General features: G+C 38.4%; 1 protein-coding gene across 1 annotated transcript in view; it reads right to left on the bottom strand.

The window, feature by feature from the left end:
• The window catches only part of MAN1A2 (mannosidase alpha class 1A member 2), a 130444-nt gene that overhangs the window by 22163 nt on the left and 83395 nt on the right, over window positions 1-24886 (bottom strand). The window contains exons 6-9 of the mRNA XM_054653295.2: window positions 21232-21326; window positions 19711-19834; window positions 19202-19295; window positions 791-906 (exon numbers count right to left, since the gene is read on the bottom strand). Of these exons, the coding sequence (XP_054509270.2) occupies window positions 791-906; window positions 19202-19295; window positions 19711-19834; window positions 21232-21326 (429 nt within the window). The remainder of the gene's footprint in view (window positions 1-790; window positions 907-19201; window positions 19296-19710; window positions 19835-21231; window positions 21327-24886) is intronic.

Below are 24886 nucleotides of genomic sequence, written 5' to 3'. Positions count from 1 at the left end.
CGTCAGGCACCAGCCACACATCAGCATTGGGACACAGCTACATAGCCCCTGCTGCTGCTGGTACCACGGCTCACTCAAACCAGCTCAGTTACTCTTTATGTGTCTAAACTGTAGCAGGGGAATGATGGCACAGTGAGAACCACTATGAGAGGCTGCTGAGAGAAGATGGAGAAACTGGGAAAGTAAGAGCTGGGCAGCAAAAAGCTCAGAGCCACCACAGAAAGGCCACCAACCCCCAAATCCCACTGAACCATCTGCAGTACTGCCCTGCTTAGGCAAGCATTTTGTCTGTGACAGAGAGTAAGACCATAGCACAAAAGAACAATAGAAACAGGAATAGATTTGAACTGCATTTTACAAGGCAAATATGGAATATAACATGTAAATGCTCTAGAAAATAATGCAAAGAATAAAACAATTTGGGACTTCAGATCCTAGAATGATGAATTCTCAACACTTTGGTTGTTCTGCACACATCTCAAGGTTGCTAGATCTCCTTCTAATAAATTAGAGCCTGGGCTTTTACATTGTACCATTTGGGACAAGCTGATTATTTTTAGCACAATAATCTGCATCACATGTATTCTACAATAATACTTTTTAAACTACTCAAAGTGAAAGCTAGTATTATTCATCACTTGATTTCTTAAAACTTACATAATCAAAACAAGTCCTGTGGTTGGTGGTGGTTTTTCTCCCTAGGTTTCTTTTTTTTTAAATTTAATTTAATTTCCTTGAAATCATTCAAGATTGTTCCACTGTATTGGAAAACTCAATGAATCATAATCACCTCAATTGCATCGTCGTACATTTTCCTTGCCTCCGTGTCCGTCTTGTCTGACATAAGCCAGGCTTTCAATAAATATTCATAAAAACTGTCTCCCAGCCCGCCCACGGATGTGTGATCTGTAGAAGGGAAAGAGGGAAGAAAACAACAAAAAAAAAAGGTTGAAGTTGTTATGTAATAGCACCTTAGATTTATTCAAAACATAAACTTATGTTTTTAAGGCCTACTGCTGCAGAATTATAAACACTTTTAGCCTGTTTAGAAAGCTGCACTGCGCTCCTTCCCCTCAAAACTTACATCACAGGCATAGAACCTTCTGTATGTGTTCCCTAATTGCCATTCTGCACAGGCTATCCCTCATATCAAAAATGTACTTTAACCTCTGTTTTTACTTTATTCCAAAGAACCTAATTGTTTTGCTGCCAGGATTTGGGGGTTTTAGTTTTTGGGTTTTTAAGGTATATGTGAAAAAAGCATGTAGAAAACCTCCCAAGACCTCTGTATCCAGGATGTAACCAGGTCATGTGGCTGGCTACAAACTGTCATTCATTAACTACACAGAATCCAATCTTTCCAGCAGATTTTTATTTCTTACAGAGTAGTTACTCAGCAGACTAATGATTTCCCTAAATTAAATGTTCTTATTGAAATTATTTCTGTCCAAAGGGAAGCAAGGTGCCTTTGCAGTGTACAGCACAAGCCCTGCTCTGTTCCACTGTGCCTGAGAAGCTACACAGAGCTGTGCCATGTGCCACAGGGTAAGAGTGTTTCACTACTAGAATCCACCAGCACATAAACTGAACCTCCTAACACACAGATTTCTTTTTTGTCCCCTTTTTTATTTTATTTTTTCCCTCGCAGAGGTTGCCTTTCACAAATAGTGTCACTGCTATTCTGTGCTGATAGACCATTTGAGAACTATCTGTATTTCTCTTTGGCTGAACTATCATACTTCCCCCACAAAAAGCCTACTGATGGTCTGGCAGCCTTGCAGCTCCTGCTCCAACCAGGGTAAGCACTCACTCAGTACACTCTTCATTCAAAAAGCAGCACTCTGTGAGATTTAATAAGTGACTTCAACCAGAATACACATAACCTTCTCTTTCCTAATGTTACAGCTCTCAAAACAGTAGCATCAGAACAAGTCTTAGACTCCTGAAGCTAGGCAAGGGAAATGTTTAACACCAACATTGTCACAATGCCAGAAATTCACTGCCCTAAGCATGGCTGGTTGAGTCATGCAAGTACCCTTTCACTGGGTGAAGAAAAGATATGACACTTCCTTTTACAAAATACCTCAAAAAGTGGTATTATTCACAGTTTTTCTGGGATAAAGGTGCAAAAGAGAGGTTGAGCTCTCCTTCTGTTCTTTTTTCCTCCAAGCACCACCCTACCACAGCATGTCTGCTTGTCTCTGAAGATGTGAGTGGGAGGTTAGAGCTGGTAGATGCTGCTATCCTAACTCTTCTAGCTGCCTCTTGGCTCCTCTGCTACTTAAAAATGGATTTCTAAACAAAGGCAAGTAGAGAGCCTGTAGCTTTCCCATTTCGTTTCAAGTTGTGAATTTGAAGCAAATTACTTCAGGCTCTTCTTTTGTACCTCAGACTCTCCCTGACTGCCTTTTCACACCCAGTTACTCAGTGATTATGAGTTTTCATAAGCTTTCTCACCCTGAGCTATAAGAGGACATTCAGGTCATGAGTCACTTTCTCACACAAACGCAAGAGCTAGAAATTACTCCTTCGATTTACAATTACATTCTTAAGCAGACACAAGAAACAAGGGTCTGTGGTTTTCAGGAAAAAATAAAAAAGCCCACAAACTATCCCAAGACTTCAAAGCTACAATTCATGCCAGCATTGCTCAGGGACTGACTTCACAAGAGACAGTTTAAAACTACTTCTGTTAAGCTGCTGCCTTGTCCCCAGCTGAGCTCTGTCATTTGAGTAAGGGATGATCCTCAGCCGGATTTCCTTGACAGATGCACTCAGGTCCCAACAAGGACAGGCTGTTGAACCCTCAGCAGTGCTCTTGTAGTAGCTCCAGCTGGGATTGGGACAGGAAAGAGCAGGAAGATGAGCAGAAAAGGTTCATTTCCTAAACAGAGAAATCCACATTCCAGGTGTCTTTCAAAAGTCAATTATCAGCAACATGTCCCATTTCGTGACTACTTCTCCAGGCATTCATTTGAGAATTGTCCTTCTCTTCTGTCAGCAGCTCTTCTCCTTCACATTGCTTCTCATCTTAGCCAAGAGTATAGGGAACACAGGCACCAGAAGCACTGGGAGACACAAAACTCAGAGCCATTCCCTAGACAGCCTGTTTTGTACCTTCTTCGTACAGAGAACAGGGCTGCTCAAGCCTCTTGGATTCAGATCCTCCTCCCATTCAGAAGCAGACAAGCACATGGTAAGAAACTAAGGCCTTTCAAGGGCCTTCCAATTCCCAGCAGCAGCATTTTCCTTGCTCCTTTTATGCATACCTCACTCCAGCTCTGACCAGCCCAGAGTTTTCAAGGCTCCTCTCTCATTCAGCAGTGGGCTACTCCACTCCCCAGCTGATGCCTTTCACAGCTGGACCAGAGGGAAGACCTGTCAAAAAAGGCAAACGGATCCGGTTCCTTCTCTTCAGCAGCAGGAGAAGGACATATGAAATACTTCTGGTGGGAACACATGATGGGATTTCAGGGGAGCTGGCCACATCAAGATGCAGCTGTCTTTATGTCCTGTCCCCTCCCCATCCACAAAAATAGCCAAAAGGGGATGGAAGTGAAAAGGAGGCCAATGCAGCAGCTGAACTGAGGTTTAAACACAGTGAGTTTTCCAGCTTCTGCAGCTGCATTAACTGCACTCTGGCAAGGTCTTCTTCAGCTTTTCTGCTAGTGTCTGCTAAAGCAGAATTTGCTGCCTTTTATAAGAACTGTAAGTAGAAATTACTTAAAACACGGTTTGCGACAGATTGTGGGTCTTGAACAATTTGGTCTCACCTAGAGCAGAAATGCTAAAGAAATATTTTCCAAGATTCCTTAGCAAATATATAGCTGGTGAAGACTGTAGAACTGGGTCATCGCATATCATTCTCTCCTAAAAGCAAACCTCCCTATCCAAACTTATCAGAAGGTCCATGGTGGCTATCACTTTCTCCTGCTCTTTGAGCTATAGCTCAGATGGCTTCAAAGATTTAAGTCAGCTTAACTCAGAATATTTTGCTCAGAAAAATGTTTTCCACATAAAATTTACTGACGTTTTCACACTGGCCCTAACCTTCTGTGTTAATCCAGAGTACTAAAAAGGAATAACTTGTGATTTGAATAACTGAGCTTACAATAGCATCTTGACACTGGGTACTCCACAGTAAACAACTGAGAAGATAAGCATTAAGTACAAGCATTATGAACATTTTAAAATGGATTCGTTCTTTCACAAATTTGATCTACAAGAATCATTTAATTAGCTCTTTGTCATGTAAAGGTTTTTATTTTGAGCTGTTTTTGATGAGTTGTTTTACAGTGAAATTCTGGAGTAGAATTCATTCCAAATTAAGACAAATATAGCAAAAAGAACAGAAGTATGATAGCACAAGAAATGTGGCTGAAGCCACATGTTCTGTTCAATGTATATATTTTTAGAACATTCATTCCTTCAAATCAAGACAAATTTGGGTAATTTCTTCATTCCGCATTTTTTCAAATGTAGGCCCAGATGACTGGGCAAACATAAAAGGATTCCAGTCAAGAATTGCTTTGGAATTCTTTTCAAACTGAAAGACAGAGTAACTGCAGTTGGAAAGAATACCTTCAACTTTTGCAACCAAAAGCAATTAGAAGAAACCCTGTATTTTTTCTGGTTTGTCACATTTGAAAGCATTGTGTGAAAACCTGTGCAGTTAGTCTGTCTGCTTCTTCTTCCCAAAAAGAGACAAATAAAACCTTAATAGAAAGACAATGATATTTCGAGTTCATAGCAACATTTTTGCTCAGCTACTACAAAGGATCTTCATCCTGTTAAATATTGGCATTTTTCTTCTTAATAAACAGCACTCAACTGTAAACAAAAAACCTTCAATGAACAACAAACCAATCAATCTCAGAGCAATACTTTAATGAGTTTTTAAGGTATTGATAAAAGATCTGTGCTTAATAACATATTGTGTCTCAGCTAATATGCCGAAAACCAGATCTACGTCTTTCCCGCAGACTGAGACGGGGACCTTCTTGTAAAACCTCACACCATCATTATCTAATATTCCAAAGATAGTTTCATTCCAAATGATCTTATTGGTATCAGCAACCCATGAGCTCACTGCTGACAGAGTCTCCCAGACAAGAAGCAGGACAGCACTAAACCACAATACAGGCAGGAGGTCAGACAGGGCACATACAGTCTCGCTGAAATGCCACTGGATCTCAGCACCAGAGAGGAGGGAGGGTCTGCAGAGCTCGAGTGATTTGTTCTCTGTAAGAGATTTGTTCTCTGTAACTGTTTCTTTACAAATCTGGGGAGACAAACAGTTTTTTTACTGCAAACAGCTCTTCAAGGCATAGGCAACAAGGCTCCCCCCTCCTCAGTGACAGGTGAGGCACTGAGACGGATCTGGCTGTTCTTTCTTTTCAGGACTAATTTTTGAGGGTGGTTGTAGATAACAGGGACACTATGCATTCCCACAGCTCATCCTCATTTGTCATACCCAGACCTACCTAACATCTGTAAATAACTTCCTCCACAGCAAGCCAATTTCCACATGAACGGCAGTGGTTCCCAAGAATACGGTTATGGCCACAGACTGCAAGTTACCAACACATAACTTTTGTTTACAGGGAAAGTTTGGTTCAGTGAGCAATAGCATGCTTCCCACAACAACTGACAGCCCCCTAAAGATAACATGAATAATGAAGCCTGTTCTAATGAAGGTCTACCTGCTCTCTAGAGCAAACTTAAGATGTGCAAATTATTTTTAAGCAGATGGCTTTAAGTAGTTAACAGCAGCTTAATGAGGCAAATTAAAAACAGTTCATGATTTGCTAAACCCTCTCTGCTTTGTGCCTTAATTGTTCAATTGTCATTTCTTGGCAAGGAGCAAGAATAAATAAAGAAGCCAGGCATTGTATTAAAGGCAGCACCTCATGCCAGAACTGATGCTGCAGTCCCAACACCTGAGGGTGAGGCTTCCTGCTAGCCAGGAGCAGAGGGGAGCGAGCCACTGCCCCTCCCTGACCCCGGGGCACATCCGCCCTCGGCAGAAAGTTTCTGCATGGCTTACTGCACATAGGATAAAAGAGATGAAATACAATACTGAGCAGAGGTATGTTTAGCATGCACAGGCTGCCCTGCTGGAAAGCAAGACAATGAGATAACATTGGAGCAGTGCAGAAGCACAAACAGGTGGAGAACAGGATCAACCATGCCCACAGTATTTTTAATTCAAAAATTATAACTACAACACTGATTCAGTATTTTAAACTAGAGACAGAGAGAGAACAACCAAGCAAAAAGTATTAATTTGGCTATTTGTAAACTGAAATCTCAGAACTGTAATTGTTTAAAATAAAGCAAAACTCACTAAAACCTGTGCTATTGTCACTAGACTGGAAATGCCAAGATAAACAAACCACTGATTAATTTCAACCAAGAGCAGTAGTACAGAATTACTTTGCAACAAAAGAAGAAAGCAATAAAAAGGGAGGCTGATCTTCCTCGAGGATCACAAATTGACAAAGTGCTATTGTAATATGTCAGAGAAGGAGTTCAACAGTGGAGAAGTTAAACGACCAGGAGGGGGTAGCAAAGTGATTAAGCTAATACTGACTTTCATTAAGAAACCCACATATCCCACCACCATTAGTTGTTCTGGCCTGCACCAACTAGCCATATACTGCAGGAGCCCTCTTTCTCTGTGCAGGAAACTTCCAAAGAATTGTTTTTCTGTTTGTCTTTAGGCTGGCTCTGATTAAATTTCAGTTCAATCTTTACTTCATGTAGTTGGTCTTAGTGCTCCTCAGCTGCTCTAAATAGGTGCAAGCTCCCCTTTTAATCCTTTAATCCAGAAAGCTGAGGCCCTGGAAATTGCAGCTGCTGCAATTCACAGCAGAAATTCAACCTAAGGATGTCATAAGCCATAGTGGTTGGCTTAAAAGTGCAAACACTTTTAAATTAACTGCAGCAAAGGCAGCCCTGGTAAAAGGAGGTGGAGGTGCAATTTTAAGTCAAATATAAACTATGTATCACTAAGGAACACATTACCAGCATGAGAATTTTCCTGAAAACATTCAGGGTCTCATGTAACAGAGCCACTTTTGGAGAATTTAAGTTAAGCATTTATCAGTTGGGAGGTAGCTGAAGAGACACTGCTTCCCATTCTACAGTCTGGTGCCACAACAGAATCCAGCAACATGAAACACCTCGCTCAGCTCCTCCCGACCTGGGGGTGCATGAGCACGCCTGCTCAGCACTCACAGCTCTGGAGAATGGAGCAGCTGAACTCTAAATACTCCAGATGGAGAACCTAGATGTGAATATTTTAACAAGACTTGGAAAAATATGGATGGTTCTTGAATTCCTTAACTGTACTCTTTGAAAAAACAAACTTTAATCTGAGTAGAATCACGTTCCATTTCTAGTTTCATTTAGAGATGACTAAAGCATTTTTGTCAAAGTTGTTTAAAGAAACCCCAAGAGAACAGCTTGAGGCAGACAGAATATTCCAGTTGGAAGAACTAAAGTCTGGCAGCTACAAGAAACTGAAAACACAATCATTTAATGGAAAGTATTAAGCAATCTTAATTATAAGTGCTACCAGTTTCTTATATAATAAAATTAAGCAAAATTAGTCCCTAGATCTGTAGGGACTATCAAACTACAGATTAAAAACAGTTAAACTTGCACAATTCAAGTGAGTCCAAAGACAATAGAAATACTTTGAAACAGACCAGCAAGTATAACCAGCCAACTAATACACATATTTAGCTAACTAATGTTCTTAGAATCAAAACATTTCTTCAGACTGAATGTAATTTATGATTCTGTAATGTCAAAGGAATATCCTAATTTGGTATCTTACAACAGACTGTACTTTCACTCTCAGGAATTCACAGCTGGAACAAACGTTTTGTTTTTTGTATTCAAACTTTCCTGAAACATCAAAACATTCCAGCTATTATTTATAATTCTGGAAAGATGTAGGTCATCTCTCAGAAGACATATTCAAGAATTAAACACCAATCAACTAAAAAAATCAAGTCCACATGCTAAAATTAGAAACGCATTAAATCCTTATGTCAGTGTGTTTACTGAGAAGTTTACTCAGAAGCCTTTTATCACCTGAAGTTGTCTTTTCAAGGTTATTACACTCACCACAGAGCCACCCAAATGAAGCACACCTGCCTCTCAGCCAAGTTTGGAGTCAATGTAAATCCCAACTGTGTGGGCAGCTTTAACAAAGCCTCTGGGATTTGCAGTGATTTGGTGGGAAGTCACATGCATGCTTGTCTCTGATAACTTTTTTTTACTTGACAAGGTGGCTGTGAAAGAGCTAAAAGGCATAATAACATCACCTGCTGCAAGTATGCACCCAAAACCCAAAGAGTCCCTTTTGAATAAGAGTTCATATATAGGGGGATTGAAAGTTCTTAAGGTTGTTACACCCTTTACTTTATTCACCTAATCTTCCTTGAAGATCTTGATTCTCCTCTTCAAGATTATAAACCAGAATACGGAAGAGGGAAAACTTTATTAGATTAAATCTAGTCCAACATTCATCTGCACCAAATCAGCTGGCAAAACCACTGTCAAAAACTTCACCCTTCAAGCTGTATCAAGACATGGCAGTTTATATATTTACATATATATATATATATATATTTATATCTCCCACATGGAAGCTGACAGTCAAAAGTGATTCTGAGGAGCAAGGAAAGACACTCCCTGTTTTTGATGTACTTTTGGATTATACCACATGCAATATAAATCCAGGTTATTCTATTTCTTTCTCCTGAATTTCAGTCTATGTAGCTAGTATTTTTCTTCTCATGACAGATGTTTGAAATGGCACACACAGCCGCCTGAAGTTTTGATCACTCTCTAGGTGCTGGGAAATTGTGCTGATTTTAAGACTTGTTCAGTCCATGCTCTGTGACTGACACTGAGGTACCACACCATACATGGACTGCATTCATCACCACCCCTCTCTTACTTGACTATATATGTCATATGGGACCATATCACACAGATCTTCAAGTCGAGACAGTATTTTAGGTTGCTGTTAAAAGGACAGTCCAACTCCCAGTGAAACCTCAGGATTAAAAGAAGCCATTGGTAAGATACATTCAATGTTCACAGAACAGAACGAGAGACCCTCTCTTCTCAATGTCACCAAACTGGAAATGTTTCTCACGTGACCACCAGCAGTTACATCTCCACATAGAACTCAGAATATGAAGGCTCACATACTGAAGACATAATAAAAAGACACAGACGTCAGATATGACAACAGATGTGTCATCTGAATTTACCAATCGTCTAGAGAGCATCGATAGAAACACTTAAGTGCACAGCCTCCAATACGTTACAGAGAAGGAGTAAAATAAAACCAAGAAAGTTTAATAAGGCTGTAACAATTTTGTAAGTGGACTTTGATAGGCTTCCCTTTCGTAAGAAACTAGCAAGTCAAGAATTATTCAAAAATGCAGTTTTAGGCATAAAATTATCACAGAAATAATGAGATTCCACAGGAAATCAAACTCTAAAAACTCACAGAGATGTCAAAGGATAACTTTCTACTCCCCACTGATTTCAAGTTAATGTCTTCAAAGCCAACAGTGTAAGCTCTCAAAAATATCAGGCGGTACCCTAAACACGCTAGACTTCATTAATACAGATGAACATACTGAATTCACAGTAAATGACAAAGATGAGAAAGACAAATGGAAAAGCTGCTGTGGGACAAATCACAAATTCTAGATATTGATGCACTCCCCATCGAGATCATGCTCTAAAAGTATAGCTTGGTGGTACAGCAAAATGAAATATTAATCTCTTTGCCTAGCAATGTATGCAAGCATTCTCATAACCCAAAGTTACACCATATCCAAATCCTCTCTTTAGGAATTATTTATAGACACTCCTTTCCAAATGCATAATTCATATACATGTTTAACCTTCCAATAACACTAGAATCTTTAACACACTAAACAAAGCTTTTATTTGTTCACCTTTTTCAGCATCTTGCTCAGCAGACCAGCAGAGCATCTTAACCTTGTAGTCTTATAAAAGCATATTCCCTGTAATGCACAGTTCTGTTGTATTTCATTAAAATAAAGTTTTAACAGATTATCTTGCTCTTGGCTTCTAATGAATAAACAAATTTGAATGCAGCTTTTTCCTGGAATACAGCTAATTACATTTGTACAAGGTTGTAAAGCAAAAATGCCAGGGGAATTCCCCAGCAGAGATTACACAGATTATCTTCTATTCAAAACACATGCATGTTCCAAAAGACAGAACAACACAAAATAAATTGGAGAGTAAAATTAAGGACACCTGCCAAGATAGCAAAAGAAATTAAACTGCAAAGAACCACCCCCACCTCCTCATATGCAACAGCATGCCTACTATTGGAAGTCTAGAAATACTGCGGTAATTTTATTTGTTCATAATGTAATAAACTGAAAGCAGATTTCAAATAGCAAAACCTCCATAAATAAATGCTTACATAAATGTCCAAACTATCCAACACTATCCAACTATCCAGAACACATATCTCCAGTTCTATAAATTATGTTCCAAACACAAATTAAAATAGAAATTTACTTGCTAAATCAAATAAATGTGCAAAAATGCAGTCAGGTTGGGAACTACTCTACATGTAATTTTACAATATGCCATTAATTACCTCTGTACCATTTCTATTAAAGAGAGAGAAAATCTTTTCCTTATGCTGAAGGGGAAAAATAATCATCTGCAAGTTTAAGTATTAGAAATTATTATTCACAAGTCCAAATAGAAAGTAGTTATCTGATAAGTTTTGGAAAATACTTTGGAATATACAAAGCTGACTTGACCCAATTCCCTTTGCTTCCTTTTAGGTTATGGATGTTTTGCCAGAACTTGACCTTACATTTCAGAGTTTTATTTTCCTGACTCATGGCACTGCTAGTTTCTTTAAAGAAGGTACAGGTATTAATAGACATAATTTAAGATACTCCTTGTGCTAAGCAAGGCATGTAGTAAATAGGTAAGGGTACAAGAGAGAATGTATAATATCTTCACAGTTAAAGGAGATTATGAGCAGCTGGAAAAGACGGGTTTTCCACAACTAGCATCTTTGCACTATCTCTAACTACACTATCAACCTGTTAATTTATGCTACAATTACATTTTTATCTGAAATATTTATCTGCAGTATTTCTTTAATCTTTTCAAAGACTACTTCATTCTTCAGTATTATTCACTTCACCTTGCCATCTGCAAGGGTTTTCATCTCCCAGAGGCAGGTGTAAAGACTGAAAGGGCTTCTGCTTAATTTTAAAAATGAAAGGCTTGATAACTGATAAATAAATCAGGATCTGGATTTCTATCTCTGTAGCACCCTTGAAAGTTTGCATTTTAGAGAGCCACTCTCCCTATGGATCAGATAGAGCTCACACTGACAGGGCAATACCCTTCAGCTGACATGCTGATTTTTCTCAATGTTTGCATTCTCACAAGGGGATGCGCAGTCTGACAGCACCTTCATCAAAAAGGGTCTGCAGATCATAGGGGCTGGGAGAGCTGGGTGGCAGAGCTCAGAGGCTGATGGTGGGTCCCAAGGCCCTAGGTTTACATGCCAGCAACAGAAAACACCTCTGTGTGTTTGTTTTTCCCAGTGAATTTAATCCTGAGTGCATGTGTAGTTCATTAGCAAACGCCCAGCTGGAAAGACCCAAGCTCTGTGCTGATGGCTGCAAGGTCCAGGGTGCAACCACAGGTATTGGACTGAGAGCCTCTGCTAATATTTGAAGGGTCCATGAGCATGAGGATACTTGTGAAGGATAGAAGCCCGTGCATCTATTTGACAGTGAACGTAAGGAGGAGGATCAAAGCCTGGCTACCTGTGGCTATGTTGCAGGTGAGTTGTGGCAGGACTACACAGGGGTGCTGCCAAGGCAGGGCTGTTGGTGGCTCTCTGTGTGGGCAGCTGCACCAGTGTCCTCTAAATGCACCTCTGGAATAATATGTCCTGACTGCAAATGGGAAGTTCAGCAGTCACATCCATGAGAGGGATGGAGACACTTGGACCTGGCTGGCCTTCAAGGGCTGGGAAGGAGGAATCCCCAGGTCTTGGAGTCTGCTAAATACAGTGGTTTCCTTATCAACTTTAACCATGTTATATACATTAACATCAAATTTATTTTCACTGTTCCTTTAAATTCTGAAAAATAAATATAGACAGATGGTGCTGTGTATTTGGTACCATATCATATCACAAATGAAAATAGATAGGATGCATTGCTCGTGGTTTGTCTATTACCTGCAAGAGTTTAAATGAAGCCTTTTGCTTAATTACTTTGCTCAGCCCAAGGGCATTAGCCTCAAACCAGCTGTAAAGACAGGCATAAAAAATCTGGAATATTCACCCAGTATTTCCACTGGCTTAATGACAGTAATTTAATGGTTTTTTCCAATGTTTGAAAATTGCACCATTTTAAAAGAAGGGTAAATCTAACACAAATAAATTAAATCTACAGATGCCTCCTCCAAGTAGTATTTTAAAAGTGCTTAGTTTAATTTAAGCAGTTATTGTTGAAAATTAAAACCACCTGAAGAAAATGCAATGTGCACATCCATAAAGATACTTGCTTAAGTTTATCTGAAGGCCAGTCTACAGCACAACCAGCTGGGAAATAGAGGATGTACCTTTACCTACTCTGTAGTAACAGGTACAACAAGCTGCAACAAAGTGAGAACATCACCAGAGGGGGCTAAGGTAGTGTAACAGGCTAAATAACCTCTGTGAATCTTCTTATTATCTTTAAAGATAGCAATCACTTTGACATGGAAGACACTATTCAGATTTAGTGCATTTAATATTCTGATCACTTGTGATCAATATCACACTGTCAATGAGTCCTTATAAAGATGATGACAGTGTCCCACACTGGGCTACTTGCAAGTCTGAGTAAGGGGCTTGTTTTCTGTAAGGAGACATGAATAAAGCAGCAGAGAACAGACTGCAGCCTGAATCACATCAGCATTTGGTGGTGACAAATTTGGTGTCTGCTGCTACATTCCTAATAGCAATGCTCAGCTCATGCACTCTAAATTCACAGGCTAGCTTACTTCACAGCAACCTGTCAATGTGCCCACATATCACTAAGGTGAAATAAACATGTAAGTTTAACACAGTATGATATTTCTGCTTATTTTCTTGCATATGGAAGCCATATTTGGCCTAAACCCCAACCTTAGTTAAACTGACAACTCTCTTAGTAACCCATCCAGGTAACTCCATAGGTAGCCCAGATGCACGAAATGAGATTTGAAGTTAAGAGTATTTAGAGTTCCCCTTCAACAACATTATTACTTGCAAGAGATGTTGGAACCAGAAGAAATTAAGTAGTTTATTTTCAGTGTTGGAAAGCAAAAAGAAGAATGCCCGATTTACAGAAATGTGCAAACATGACATGTGTGCCCTGACTTTGCAATAACATGCAGATTTGGCTTTTCTTTTGTTATTGCCTTTCTAGTTGGTACTCTCATCTAACATGTTTGCAAATGCAAACTAAGTTTTTTCAACATACTTTAATTTTTTAAGAAACCAATTTTCTTCAGTACCAATCAATTTTCATAATTTTGAAATCCCAGCTTTTTAATCAACTTTTTGTTATATCTGCTTAGGAAGCTTCTCTAGAAAGCACTGTTACTGCTTTTGAAAATAATCTAAATTTAAAGTTCTGATGCTTACACCAATCCAACTACTCATCATGTGTAAACCAAAAGCTAACAAAGTCAACTGAAGGTTAATGTGAGAGATTAGAAAATCCTTCCTGACAGCTATTTTCCTTTCAGTCTTACAGAAACTGAAACCCCAAAGCAGAAGTATTGTAAATAACTTGTTCCTACTGGACCATCACCTTAGCCCATACGTAAAAATGGAATCTGTCAACACTCCTGTAGGCATTATAGCTCTGCTTCTAGCAAATGCCCCAGTGAGCTGACAAATACTGAGCTGAACCCATTCAAAAGATGTCTGTCATGACCCCCATGCTGCAACAATACCTGCACATTATAAGCTTAACCCCAGATATTTAGCTATCATTTTCCTCCTCCTGGGTATAATGAACCCCCTTGCTGCTACACAGCATTAAGTGTCCAGTTGTATTACAAAGCATTTGCATTGGAAAGGCTGGGGATTTAGCAATGACCAGTAAACCATTCACCCAACAGTTCTTAGAATTGGAGTTTACAGCATTCAAGTGGAAAGAAATTATGGGATGAAGCAGTAGTCCCTGCTCAGTCCTGCCTGCTCTGGCTTCAGACCCTGGCTGCTGCTGCTTCATGGAGGCAGGCAGTAAAAGAAAGAAGTAATTTGTTGTCGCAGAGATCTTTTTATGAAAATCCTTTTCTTAGGATTTTTTCTTGCTAAGAAGCTGAGAAGTTTCAGCAACAAAATGTAAACAATGGTTATCTGCTGCTGTAGAATGCAACAGGTGCATCTGTGATTGGCCCATCTTAGATGTTTGCAATTAATGGCCAACCACAGCCCAGTTAGCTTACACTCTCTGTCCGAGACACAGCCCTTTGTTATACATTCCATTCTATTCTTAGCTTAGCTAGCCTTCTGAGATGAAGCTTTTCCTTCTATTCTTTAGTATAGTTATAATGTAATATATATCATAAAATAATAAATCAAGCCTTCTGAAATATAGAGTCAGATCTACGTCTCTTCCCTCATCCTGAAAACCCCTGTGAACACTGTCACAATCTGTCACCCTTCTTCAAGGGCTATGTCAAGTGCATTAAATACAAATGAAAATTTATATTAATTAAATTGTAATCACTTCAAAGACGCGCCTATAGATTAATGCCACACTGACATAATGATTTGACTCATCTCTATAACTTGTTAAGAACCTGGAAGCAATGGTCACATCGTTCATGATGAAACAATTATTACTAATTGACCGGTAGGTTACTGCACTGCTTATAGCTGCTCAGGCATTTGTAAGAGAAACTTTGACTGGTTTGAATGAAAGAGCACGTCTTTGTAAGCTCCAGCAGACGAACAAGTGGAAAAGATGGTCTGCACATCTCAGGGCAGTGTCCCCAGCACATCACTCCCAGCAGTGAAATTGCAGAACATGCTATTTATACTGAGATCAAAAGGTCTGCACTCTGATAAATCAAACCCCAGCAGAAATGACTCACTGGACCCTGTACCCCAACATCAGAAGGATGTTGACAGAGTTACAGCATATCACATACACCACTCCCCTTCTCCTAACCCAAGAACAGCACAGACCACATTTTGAGCAAACATTTAAACAAGGCAAACCAGACAAGACACAGCAACATGGCCTAGGATCTATGGAGGCTAAGACAGAAATATTCTGAGGCACAGAAAAACCCTGTAACGACTGCTGATCCCCAAAATGCCTGAAGGACCTTTACAAAAGCTAGGTCATCACCGTTCATGAACCCTGGATATGCAAAGAGGACTGGGGGGCCAATGTACCTTTGGTTAAACCCTACAAAATTAGGGTGTGCCTAGGCTCCTAGTGCAAACAGCTCTGAGAAACAATCAAAATACTCTAACAAGTATTAAGATAGAAGGTACCAAGAACTTTCCACAAGGTTTTGTTTGCAAGTAGAGATGAATCCAGTTTACAGCCCTATGGGGCCACACCAAAACCACAGAAAATGATGCTTCCCTTTTGTCCCACACTCTTGCAACAGGAATTTCCTTTAAATGTTCAAGTTTATCTATCAGCTTGTTGGAACAAAATTAAACAAAACAGTAATACTTCTAGAAGGGAACAATTTTTCTTCTATTCAAATAATGTAATTTTTTCTTTAAAAAATAAATAAAAAGGCAAAGAAAAAAGTATAACTGCTGAGAAAATTTGACCTAAATTAATTCTTCCACTATATATTTTGTCTAATACTAAGAATCAACTGGTAGTAATAGCATTAATTGGTCTGACTGCTAAGTTCCCATCACCACTGATTTTATTACTACTTTGAATAAAAGTACTCACCACTAGAATAAAGGGTACAGAAATAGAAAATAAACCCACCACTAGAAAGATGCTATATTGCAGCTATATCCCATAGTTCTTCAGCAGAGTATTTAAGTATGTATTTATGCGGATTTATTTTATCTATTTCACACCCCTTCTGACTTAGTTTGAATACTGCACAGACTAACAAAAAAACTAACTAGAATTGAACCAAAAAAGTCTGAGCAGAGAAAAAATTATTAAAAGGAAGAAAGGAAGAAAAAAAAAAAAGGAAAGGAAAGCAACACTAGAAAGGTCAGAGTGAAGTTACTTGTATCTAGGCAAATAAAGTGTTCTGAAATAATTCTCAGAAACTTATCTGCAGAAAGTACTTTGTACAAGATAAGATGCATCAAACTAAAGGTCACAGCAAAGATGAAAAGGGCAGCTTTCCCAGAAGCTGGAAAAAGAAAAGCTATGCTTTGATACTCTTTCCATTGTCTCAGTCTTTCCAGTACAAAGGTATATAACAAGCCAAATACAATGCTCTTTGAAATTACCTTCTGAGGGGAACATAAAAGCCTTGCCTGCCTGTAATACCAACCATGGGACTCAAGCCAGTAACAGTGTAGGGGGCTTAGACACGAGTCCTCTGGTGAATTGGGATGTTGTGTTAAGGCATCATCCTTACTTGGCTCACTCATGCATAGCAGAACACAACCTCTGCAAGGAAGAAAGAAATTCCTGCCCAAGCCCCTGCTACTCCATCCCATCTGTCCAGTGTTTCAGACCATGTGCGTCTTTACTGTAACTTAAATTTTTGCAAGTAGATGCACCTAAGAGTGATCTACCAGGGATACAGCTGAGACATTTTCTCATCATTCCATCCAAGTTTGTGAAAGGAAATAGAGAATTATGCTATCCACAATATCAGTATTAGGTTTCCAAATGCTGCTTGTCCTAGTTTCAGCTGGGACAGCATTAATTTTTTAGAGTAGCTGGGAGGGGGCATGGCCAGACTCTAATGCTGTTCAACACCATCTCAGGTCATTGCCAGAGGCAGGGAAAATGACTCCTCTCAGGAAAAGGGCACAATTTCTGGTCAGGGAGAAGAAACTGGCTGGAAAGAACGGGTCTTCTCTTCTATGTAAACCATTTCTTTGTCTTATACCTTTTGTTATTAATATTCTTGCAGTTATTGTTCATTTTCTTACCTCACTGTTGTTTCCAGCAAACTGTTCTTATCTCAACCAGTGATCTATTGTGCAGGAGGCAGGCAGATGGCAAGAGAGCAGCAGATGTGGTTTTAGCAGAACTACTAAAATGGAGACTACTATCCTAAGCCATGATATTGTTGCACTGTAAAAATCCTAGAAATATTACAAGAATATCTGAATATGCACTTGGAACCTTATTTGCTCAAAAAAAAAACCCCAAACCCCAATCACTAAATTCCAGAAAATAAATTTATGACTCATGATCAGCATAGAAAAATTAAAGGTTCTAAGAATTTGTATTTCTTTTTATCCTCAGAACGTAAGTCTCAGTTTGTACTCCTAAACTTGAGTCCCAAATGTATTATCTTGCAAAATCCATTTAATAGTATGTTTGAGCTCCATCAAACTTCTGCAAAGTTAAACTTTCCACTGTATGTTTATTTTTAGTGATGAGGAGTATCTAATTCCCAAGAGATACTAATTCTGTGCATTGTAATTACAAGAAAGCTGGACAGGGACTTTTTACAAGGGCATGTAGTGACAGGACAAGGGGAGATGGATTCAAAGTGAAAGAGAGTAGGTTTAAATTAGATATTAGAAAGAAATTCTTTACTGTGAGGGTGAGCTGCCCAGAGAAGTTGAGTATACCCAATCCCTGGAAATGTCCAAGGCCAGGTTAGAGGCTTTGAGCAACCTGATCCAGCAGAAGGTGCCCCTGCCCACAGCAGGCGGGTTGGAACTAGATGATCTTTACTTGCCCCTTCCAACCCAAGCCATTCCAAGATTCTATGAAACAGCCTCTAAAGAATCCTGGTGATACATCACATTAGACTACTTTTGATAAAACCAGCACAAGCAGATGGTTAGGAATAAAAAGAAAATCAATACAAAAAATTGTTTCAAAACAAAAATACAAAGCTGTCTTTTGAATAAATAATGCCTGAGTATTTGTATTTGCATATTTTCTTATTTCTGAATATGTTGTTAAACTTAAATTTATCAGAAGAATTTGTCCCATCAAACATTTGCCCATCTCAGATGGTGTCATGATCCACTCAAAGATATAAGATGCTTTGGAGAGAATTTTGGCTTTAAAGATGGGATTAGACAAGTATTTCACAATGACTGCAATGACAGCTGTATTCATCTCCCTCACATACCAGATTCAAAGTCAGAAGCAGATTCTCAGTTTGCAAGCCAGAACATGTTCTGCAGGATATTTACAGCCAACCACTGAAATCCCCAAAACCTATCAATGATGTCAAACAGGACAGAAATAGATCATCTTGCCTGTTCTTCCTAAATAGACCTGCATTTATAAAAGATAAAGAAATAAAACCTTGAAGAAAAAAATTCTCTTTTATCACTGCCACTACCAAAGCACAAAACCACTCAACTTTTTTTGAAAGAACCACTACAAGAAAGAAATCATGTTTGTGTCTCTCTCTTGATGTTTTATCTCTCCTCTTAACTTGTCATCAATAATGCCTGCTTTTTCTTTTCATTCCAAAGCTTTTTTTTTTTTACATCTATAAGGAGGTTCATCATGCCATTTCACATGCCACTAAGGAGATGAATTATGTTTGTAGATGTCAGTGCCTAACACAATTTAACCACCACAAACATGCATTAATGCACGTCACCTTACAATAATCCACTTACCAGATGGTTTGCAGAACAAAACCAGGAACAGAATCAAAATGAGGAAATACTTTCAGCCTTATTCTTTATTACTGAAGATTTTATTGACTGATAAACATAAGGACAGGCATCAGATTAAGTAGCAAACTGTTTTCAGAAAGTACCCTAAAAAGTGAGCTCTGTGACTTCAGACAGAGACAGGAAAAGATTCATTTCAGGAGATTTCAAGTTCAAGCAATCCTTCTGTGTTTTATGTTCTCAAGCAATGCTGTTTGTACCCTATAGAATAAATTTTCTGATCTCCAACTCAACAACAAAGTAAGAAGTAGACTTCTAATTAGGAATTAATAAAATAAGAATACTTACGCTGACCCCACCGGCCTGTTCTTGGATTCAAATAATTTGGATAAAGTCCATTAGGACGATCCATTTTTTGAAGTAACTTCCGAATGTGCATGACCTAAATTAAATCAAGAATCAGGTTCACCGCTAACAACGTTTGTCTGCCCTCTGCACAAAGTTAAATCTAATCTTTTTTTATTTTTCTTTCGTTTTTAGAAGCAAATTTTACTAATCTGAACCACAAGCTTTCTTGAGGGCTTTCTTCAGATTTGTACATTTTTGGTTTTAAAGGACTGCTCACATAAACATGCTTAAAAATAATGATTTTTAAATGTATTCTGAAACAAATAAAAAAACCTGTGTTATCATATATTTCTAGTTGAAAAATACAACTATTTGGTAACAGAAATACAAGCATGAAAATATTTACTTGCTACCAAGAACGGAAGTAGAATTCAATATAGAAAGTACTTCTCCTTTAATGAAATTTATGATAAGAAGTATGACAAAAAATATTGATTTTTGAGACTCACCTTGTTGTAATATACAGGGTCTCCTGTCAAATAACTAAGGTGGACAAATTCCATGTGCAGAGTACCAAACTCAGCAAGGATGCTGCTGCCAGCAGAAGCCCAGCCCCAGTTTCGACCAACACCACTGAATTCCAACAAATATGCATAAAGAAAGGAAGAAAACAACAAGAAAATTCAGAATTATTGTGCACAGCACAACTACCACAGCCAATTAAGCAAGCAACAATAATATTTTAACCCACACTTAAGATTACAGGAGTTGTGATTTGATTGGTCAATTGGTTCACTGGTTGGATCTTTTTGGAATAAAGATACCATAACCTCATCAACAAGAAGTCCTATGTTTAAATAATATAATACCATGAAGTCACACAAATATGATGACTTAACACTGGGCTCAATCACAGTTGTTTCTTATTCACTGCATCTTCTTAAGAACAAGAATCAAGGTAAGACAAGTTTTGAAGGTGGCAGCATTTGCCGCCTTGTCCTGCTGATCTGCTGTGTTCCCTTCACTTGTGTGAGATGGGCTTCCCTATCTTCTGGAAAACAGGATGTTTACTGTTGGCACAATATATGAGTTCCTCAGGCTCACCTAAAGAATCAGCAGAAAGCGTGACATATCTATTTTTTGCACTCAAAGTGATACCATCTTGCTAATCCTAACTCCTAAATTACCTCTGATTTAATCTCATCTGGGAGTTTTCACCACCTTTCAGGATTGGGTCTTTTAATTTCTGTAATTAACTACGTATTTCTGAAGATTACTTCTACTTCCTCTCACAAATTACTTCAGTCACGAGTAAGTGTACAAACAATCTAGATATACATCCCAATTCAGCTACTGTTTAAGGACGTAGTGAAAATTTAAAGAATCGTTTGCATCAAAAACACTCTCAAAATCTGAGGGAAATCCTAGCACTGAGCAAGCAATACAACATAAATTAGGCAAGGCAGTTGTCTTCCATGAGGCAATGCAGACCATCTAAGTTCAGAGTGATCTGAGCAGTCATCTAAAGGAGCCTCTCCATCTGCACAGACCACAGTTCACTTTAGCACATCAGACCCCAAGCTAAAATGTAAAATGAAATAGTAACTTCAGAGTCCCATCATCTTCTCAAATGCTGGGAATCTTCTAAAGGTAACATACACCTCAAACAGCACAGAAAACCCAGTAACTTCAACCATGTCTTGCAAACAACATTAATTTTTTAACAGATTTTGTAATGAGTAAAGAAACAATTATTAAGCTCCAGAGAAACACACAGAATAATACACTGTGTGGTCCAATGGCAAATTGAATGTTTATTGCAGAATCATAAAAAAAACCCAGGATCAAAATGTATAGCAGTTATGAGTTAGAACATGCTGAACTCTATCAAAAATATTCTAACATGCCAAGAATGACAATTTGTCTGCATTTTCTACAGTTCCACTACTAAGAAAAACTGATGTATGCCATTATTAATTTTAAGTTGGAGGGAGGGGGAGGAAGACATTTCACAAAAGAAAACTCATTACCTTTTCAGATTCACCATTGCCCATGGTATACCCGTAGGTGTGTTGAAGGCTGGAAGAAGTTTTCCTGCCAGTTGCACTGCTTTGATCTTGAAAACCTAAGATAGTAGGATCAATTGCAAATAGTTACAACGTCTGATTTATCTCCCAGAACTGTAAAGACTGAAATTTCCTTGCCCCACCTACCTCTTTGTATTAAAAAAGCTTTACGTTGTAAAAAACATATTAACTTATAATTTTTTGCCACTTGCTCACTTTATAACTTTCGGTTAGATTTGAACATGAAAAGCAAACTTGTCATTTTGATTTCTTTCCTTCCAATCTCTCCAGCAACAGTTCTTAGATTCCTATTACAGAAGAATATCAGGTCTCCTCCCACCTCCCTCCGCAGCTATTAGGAAATTCAAGTGCTTTTTAAAACAGTCTTTAAATCATACCTTGTATTTTTCAGTTAAAAACCAAGACACAACTCTCCTACCCAAGCATTTTAGCTTTTACAAACTTCCAACCTCTTTTTAATGAGTTTATTGCAGACAGAGCTCCCATTCTTTTATGAACATTGTCTATGCATAACCAGATATGCAGTTTCCTCTAGTTTTTCCTTCATCGATAATGCATATGAAAAATAATTCCAGGGCTAATCTTCCCTCTCTAGTCTGAACCCCCAAAGAAATTATTGACAGGACAAAATCTCAGTAATTTTTACTGTTATTTCTCCTTACTTTTAGAACATAAATCTGTAGTAGCCTTAATCAGAGCGCAGCATTTATTAGACAAGCAATTGGGAGAATTCTTCTAAGCCTAACTGCAAGCATGTTTTCCAAAGGCATATTTGGTATCTAGATATACATAATATCATCTAGATATACGTAATATAATAATTCATACCCCATGGTATGAATCTGCTTTTACCAGTTAGTTGCTAGCACACATTTTAATCAATGCCCTCTCAGTATTCACTACATTTCTGGACAAGTATCTCCTTAACCTGAAGATAACATTATTTGCCAATTTGATGCACCATACAAACCCGTTAGAAAAAAAGCTACCACATCCCAGAATAACATGCAACACAGACGTAGCATAGAAACATCATCCCTTTGGTCACCAGCAATAGGACATGAAGAAGTCTAATGAAGATGCATAAGGGCAATTTCAGATAGGGAAAATGTTCTTCACTAAGAGACTGGTCACAGCACCAAGCCTGTCAGAGCTCAAGGAAATTGTGGATGATGCTCTTAGTCACATGGTTCAGTTTTAGCTAGTCCTGAGAGAAGCAGGGGGTTGGATTCCCCAGTCCTTAAAGGTCCTTCTAACTTGAGATATTCTACAATTCTATTGTTAACTACCTGACCAGTAATCTGTAATCAAAATGAATAAAAACTTTAGGAAGGACTGCAGCAGCTGATTTGTAAGGTCTATGGGAAGAAACTGAAGAGATGCTCACTAGAAGCAAGCTGAAAAATAAGCAATCAAGAATATCCTTATTTTTCATATGAAGGTGGGAAAAAATCAATATCCTAATGTTTGAGGAAATGACTTGTGAGACATGAAATAAACCAGAAGAAAATATTAAAGATGACATCTAATTGTATTTGATGCAGTGGAGTATGGACAGATAGAGGTGAATCTGAAAGTAATGAGCCAGGATAAAGGACTTTTAGAGAGGTTCTCCATATGAACTGTAAGATGGGATATGTCTAAACTGAAAAAGGATATACCTGAGAATATGATTTGGTATAACTGTGAAGCAACAGAGGCAATGCAGCTTGAATGATTTTTAGCCAAGAAACAGACAAGAGACAGTCTTTGAGAAAATACACAGAAATTTAGGAGTAAAATTCATATAGCATTTTGACCTTGAATAAAGGACAGATTTGGAACAGGAAGGCATAGTATAAGGAAGAGGTATAGTACAGGTGGAATCTACGGTAACTGGGAAAAAAAGAAACCCTTAAGAGAACTAAAACCTCAGTCTTGGCCCAGTTGCATAAGAACTACCTCATTTGAATCCATAAAGAAGCGTCAAAAATTCATGTTGAACTTTTCGAATTTTAAGTAGCAGATGGGTCAAGACCAGACAGAACTATCTACTGGGAGTCATCTGGGGGAACTCCCTCTACAGTGCAGGCAAGCTTCAATACCTAATCAAGAACAGAATGATGACTTCCAGTGAAATGATAAATAGTTTGGAAAGACATTTGTAACATGAATTTGTTTATCTTCAGCTTTCTTATCTTGCACCCTCTGAAAGTGCTATGCACTATCATATGGTTCATTAATAAAAGATACTGAAACATTAGGGTAAGAATATTCAATGGAAGAACATCCTTAGAAACATCCTTGCTCAAAAATATTCTTAATGGCTATTTAGATTGCTATCCAGGTTTTAATTAGTTTGAAATGTATGGTATCTGAGGAAGGAGTTTTTAGCTAGACTGTATGAAGTAAAGGTTGAGCTGATCTAAATGTGCATGAATCTGGATAAGACAGTTAAAGCAAGGCAATCACAGAGCCATTTCAGCATCAGAGCACCAGCAGGAACTGCTAATTCAGACAACCATGCTGTTAGCAGTACCTGCCCAAACTGGCTGTGATTAAAGGCACTTTCCTGTCACCTCCATCGGGCTGGGGACTCTTGAGCACCACTGATGTAGCATCAGAAGGGTACAACACTCCCTCTCTATAAGCTTCACATCTAAAACCAAATGTACAGAAACAAAAAATTGGTTGAAGGCATGCCTTTACTTTCTATTACTGTCATCTCAGTCTGATCTCGCTGCTACTTCTGCATTAAAAAACCACTGAGTGCTTGGCACAGTGTTTACCTATGCAGGCTGGAGTAAGAACTGGGAGACAGCTGCATAGGATTTTATCAGAGCCAAGTGACCACAAGAGCATTTTTGGAGAGAGGGAGAGAAAAGAAATGTAGCAGGCAGTGGTGAGTGAGGTGCCGTTTATGGGAAACTGCGTGTGTCCAGATGTGTCCAGAGAGTTCTGCTGTGCTCATTAAAGTGCCTTCTTTAGCAAGTTTCAAACTCACCATAAGAACAACAGTAAAAGCCTCAGGCTCTAGCTTATAAATAATGTGCTGGTATCAGACAACACAGTTACTTATCATGTAATATTTTTACTTTAATTTTTTTTACACTGAGTTGAACTCATAGATTCTATTTCAGCCCTGGCAGTTCCCTGTTGACAGGCAATGCATTTCAAAAAATGCATAGGCAAGAAAAACAGAAAAGAACAAAAAATGAATGGCTGCCTTAAAAATAGAGCTCATTAGGAAACAGCAGAAGAATTGGGGTTATTTAGTCTAGACATAAGATGTTCAAGAGAGGACAAGATAATGACTTTTCAGTATATAAAAGGCTAACAGAAGTAAAAGGAAATAATATTTTTCCCATGGACACAGAGAACAAAAAATAACACCAAAATAGACCATGGAAAAGTAAGTTAGTTATTAGGAAAAATTTGGTGATAAGAATAACTACTAATGCAGCATGATTGTGATTGCTGCAAAGTCATCACTAAAGCTTTTAAAAATGCTCTGTACAACACATACAAAGACTTAAATGATGTAATTTTGCCAAGGAACAGAAGAATAACTGAGAATTACTCTGCTGTCTTACCACTCTTCCAGCCATGTTGCTGCATT

The sequence above is a fragment of the Agelaius phoeniceus genome, chromosome 2 (assembly GCF_051311805.1).
Source record: "Agelaius phoeniceus isolate bAgePho1 chromosome 2, bAgePho1.hap1, whole genome shotgun sequence".
NCBI lineage: Eukaryota > Metazoa > Chordata > Aves > Passeriformes > Icteridae > Agelaius > Agelaius phoeniceus.
Note: the sequence above shows the minus strand (reverse complement) of the source record. Positions and strands in the feature narration are given on the sequence as shown.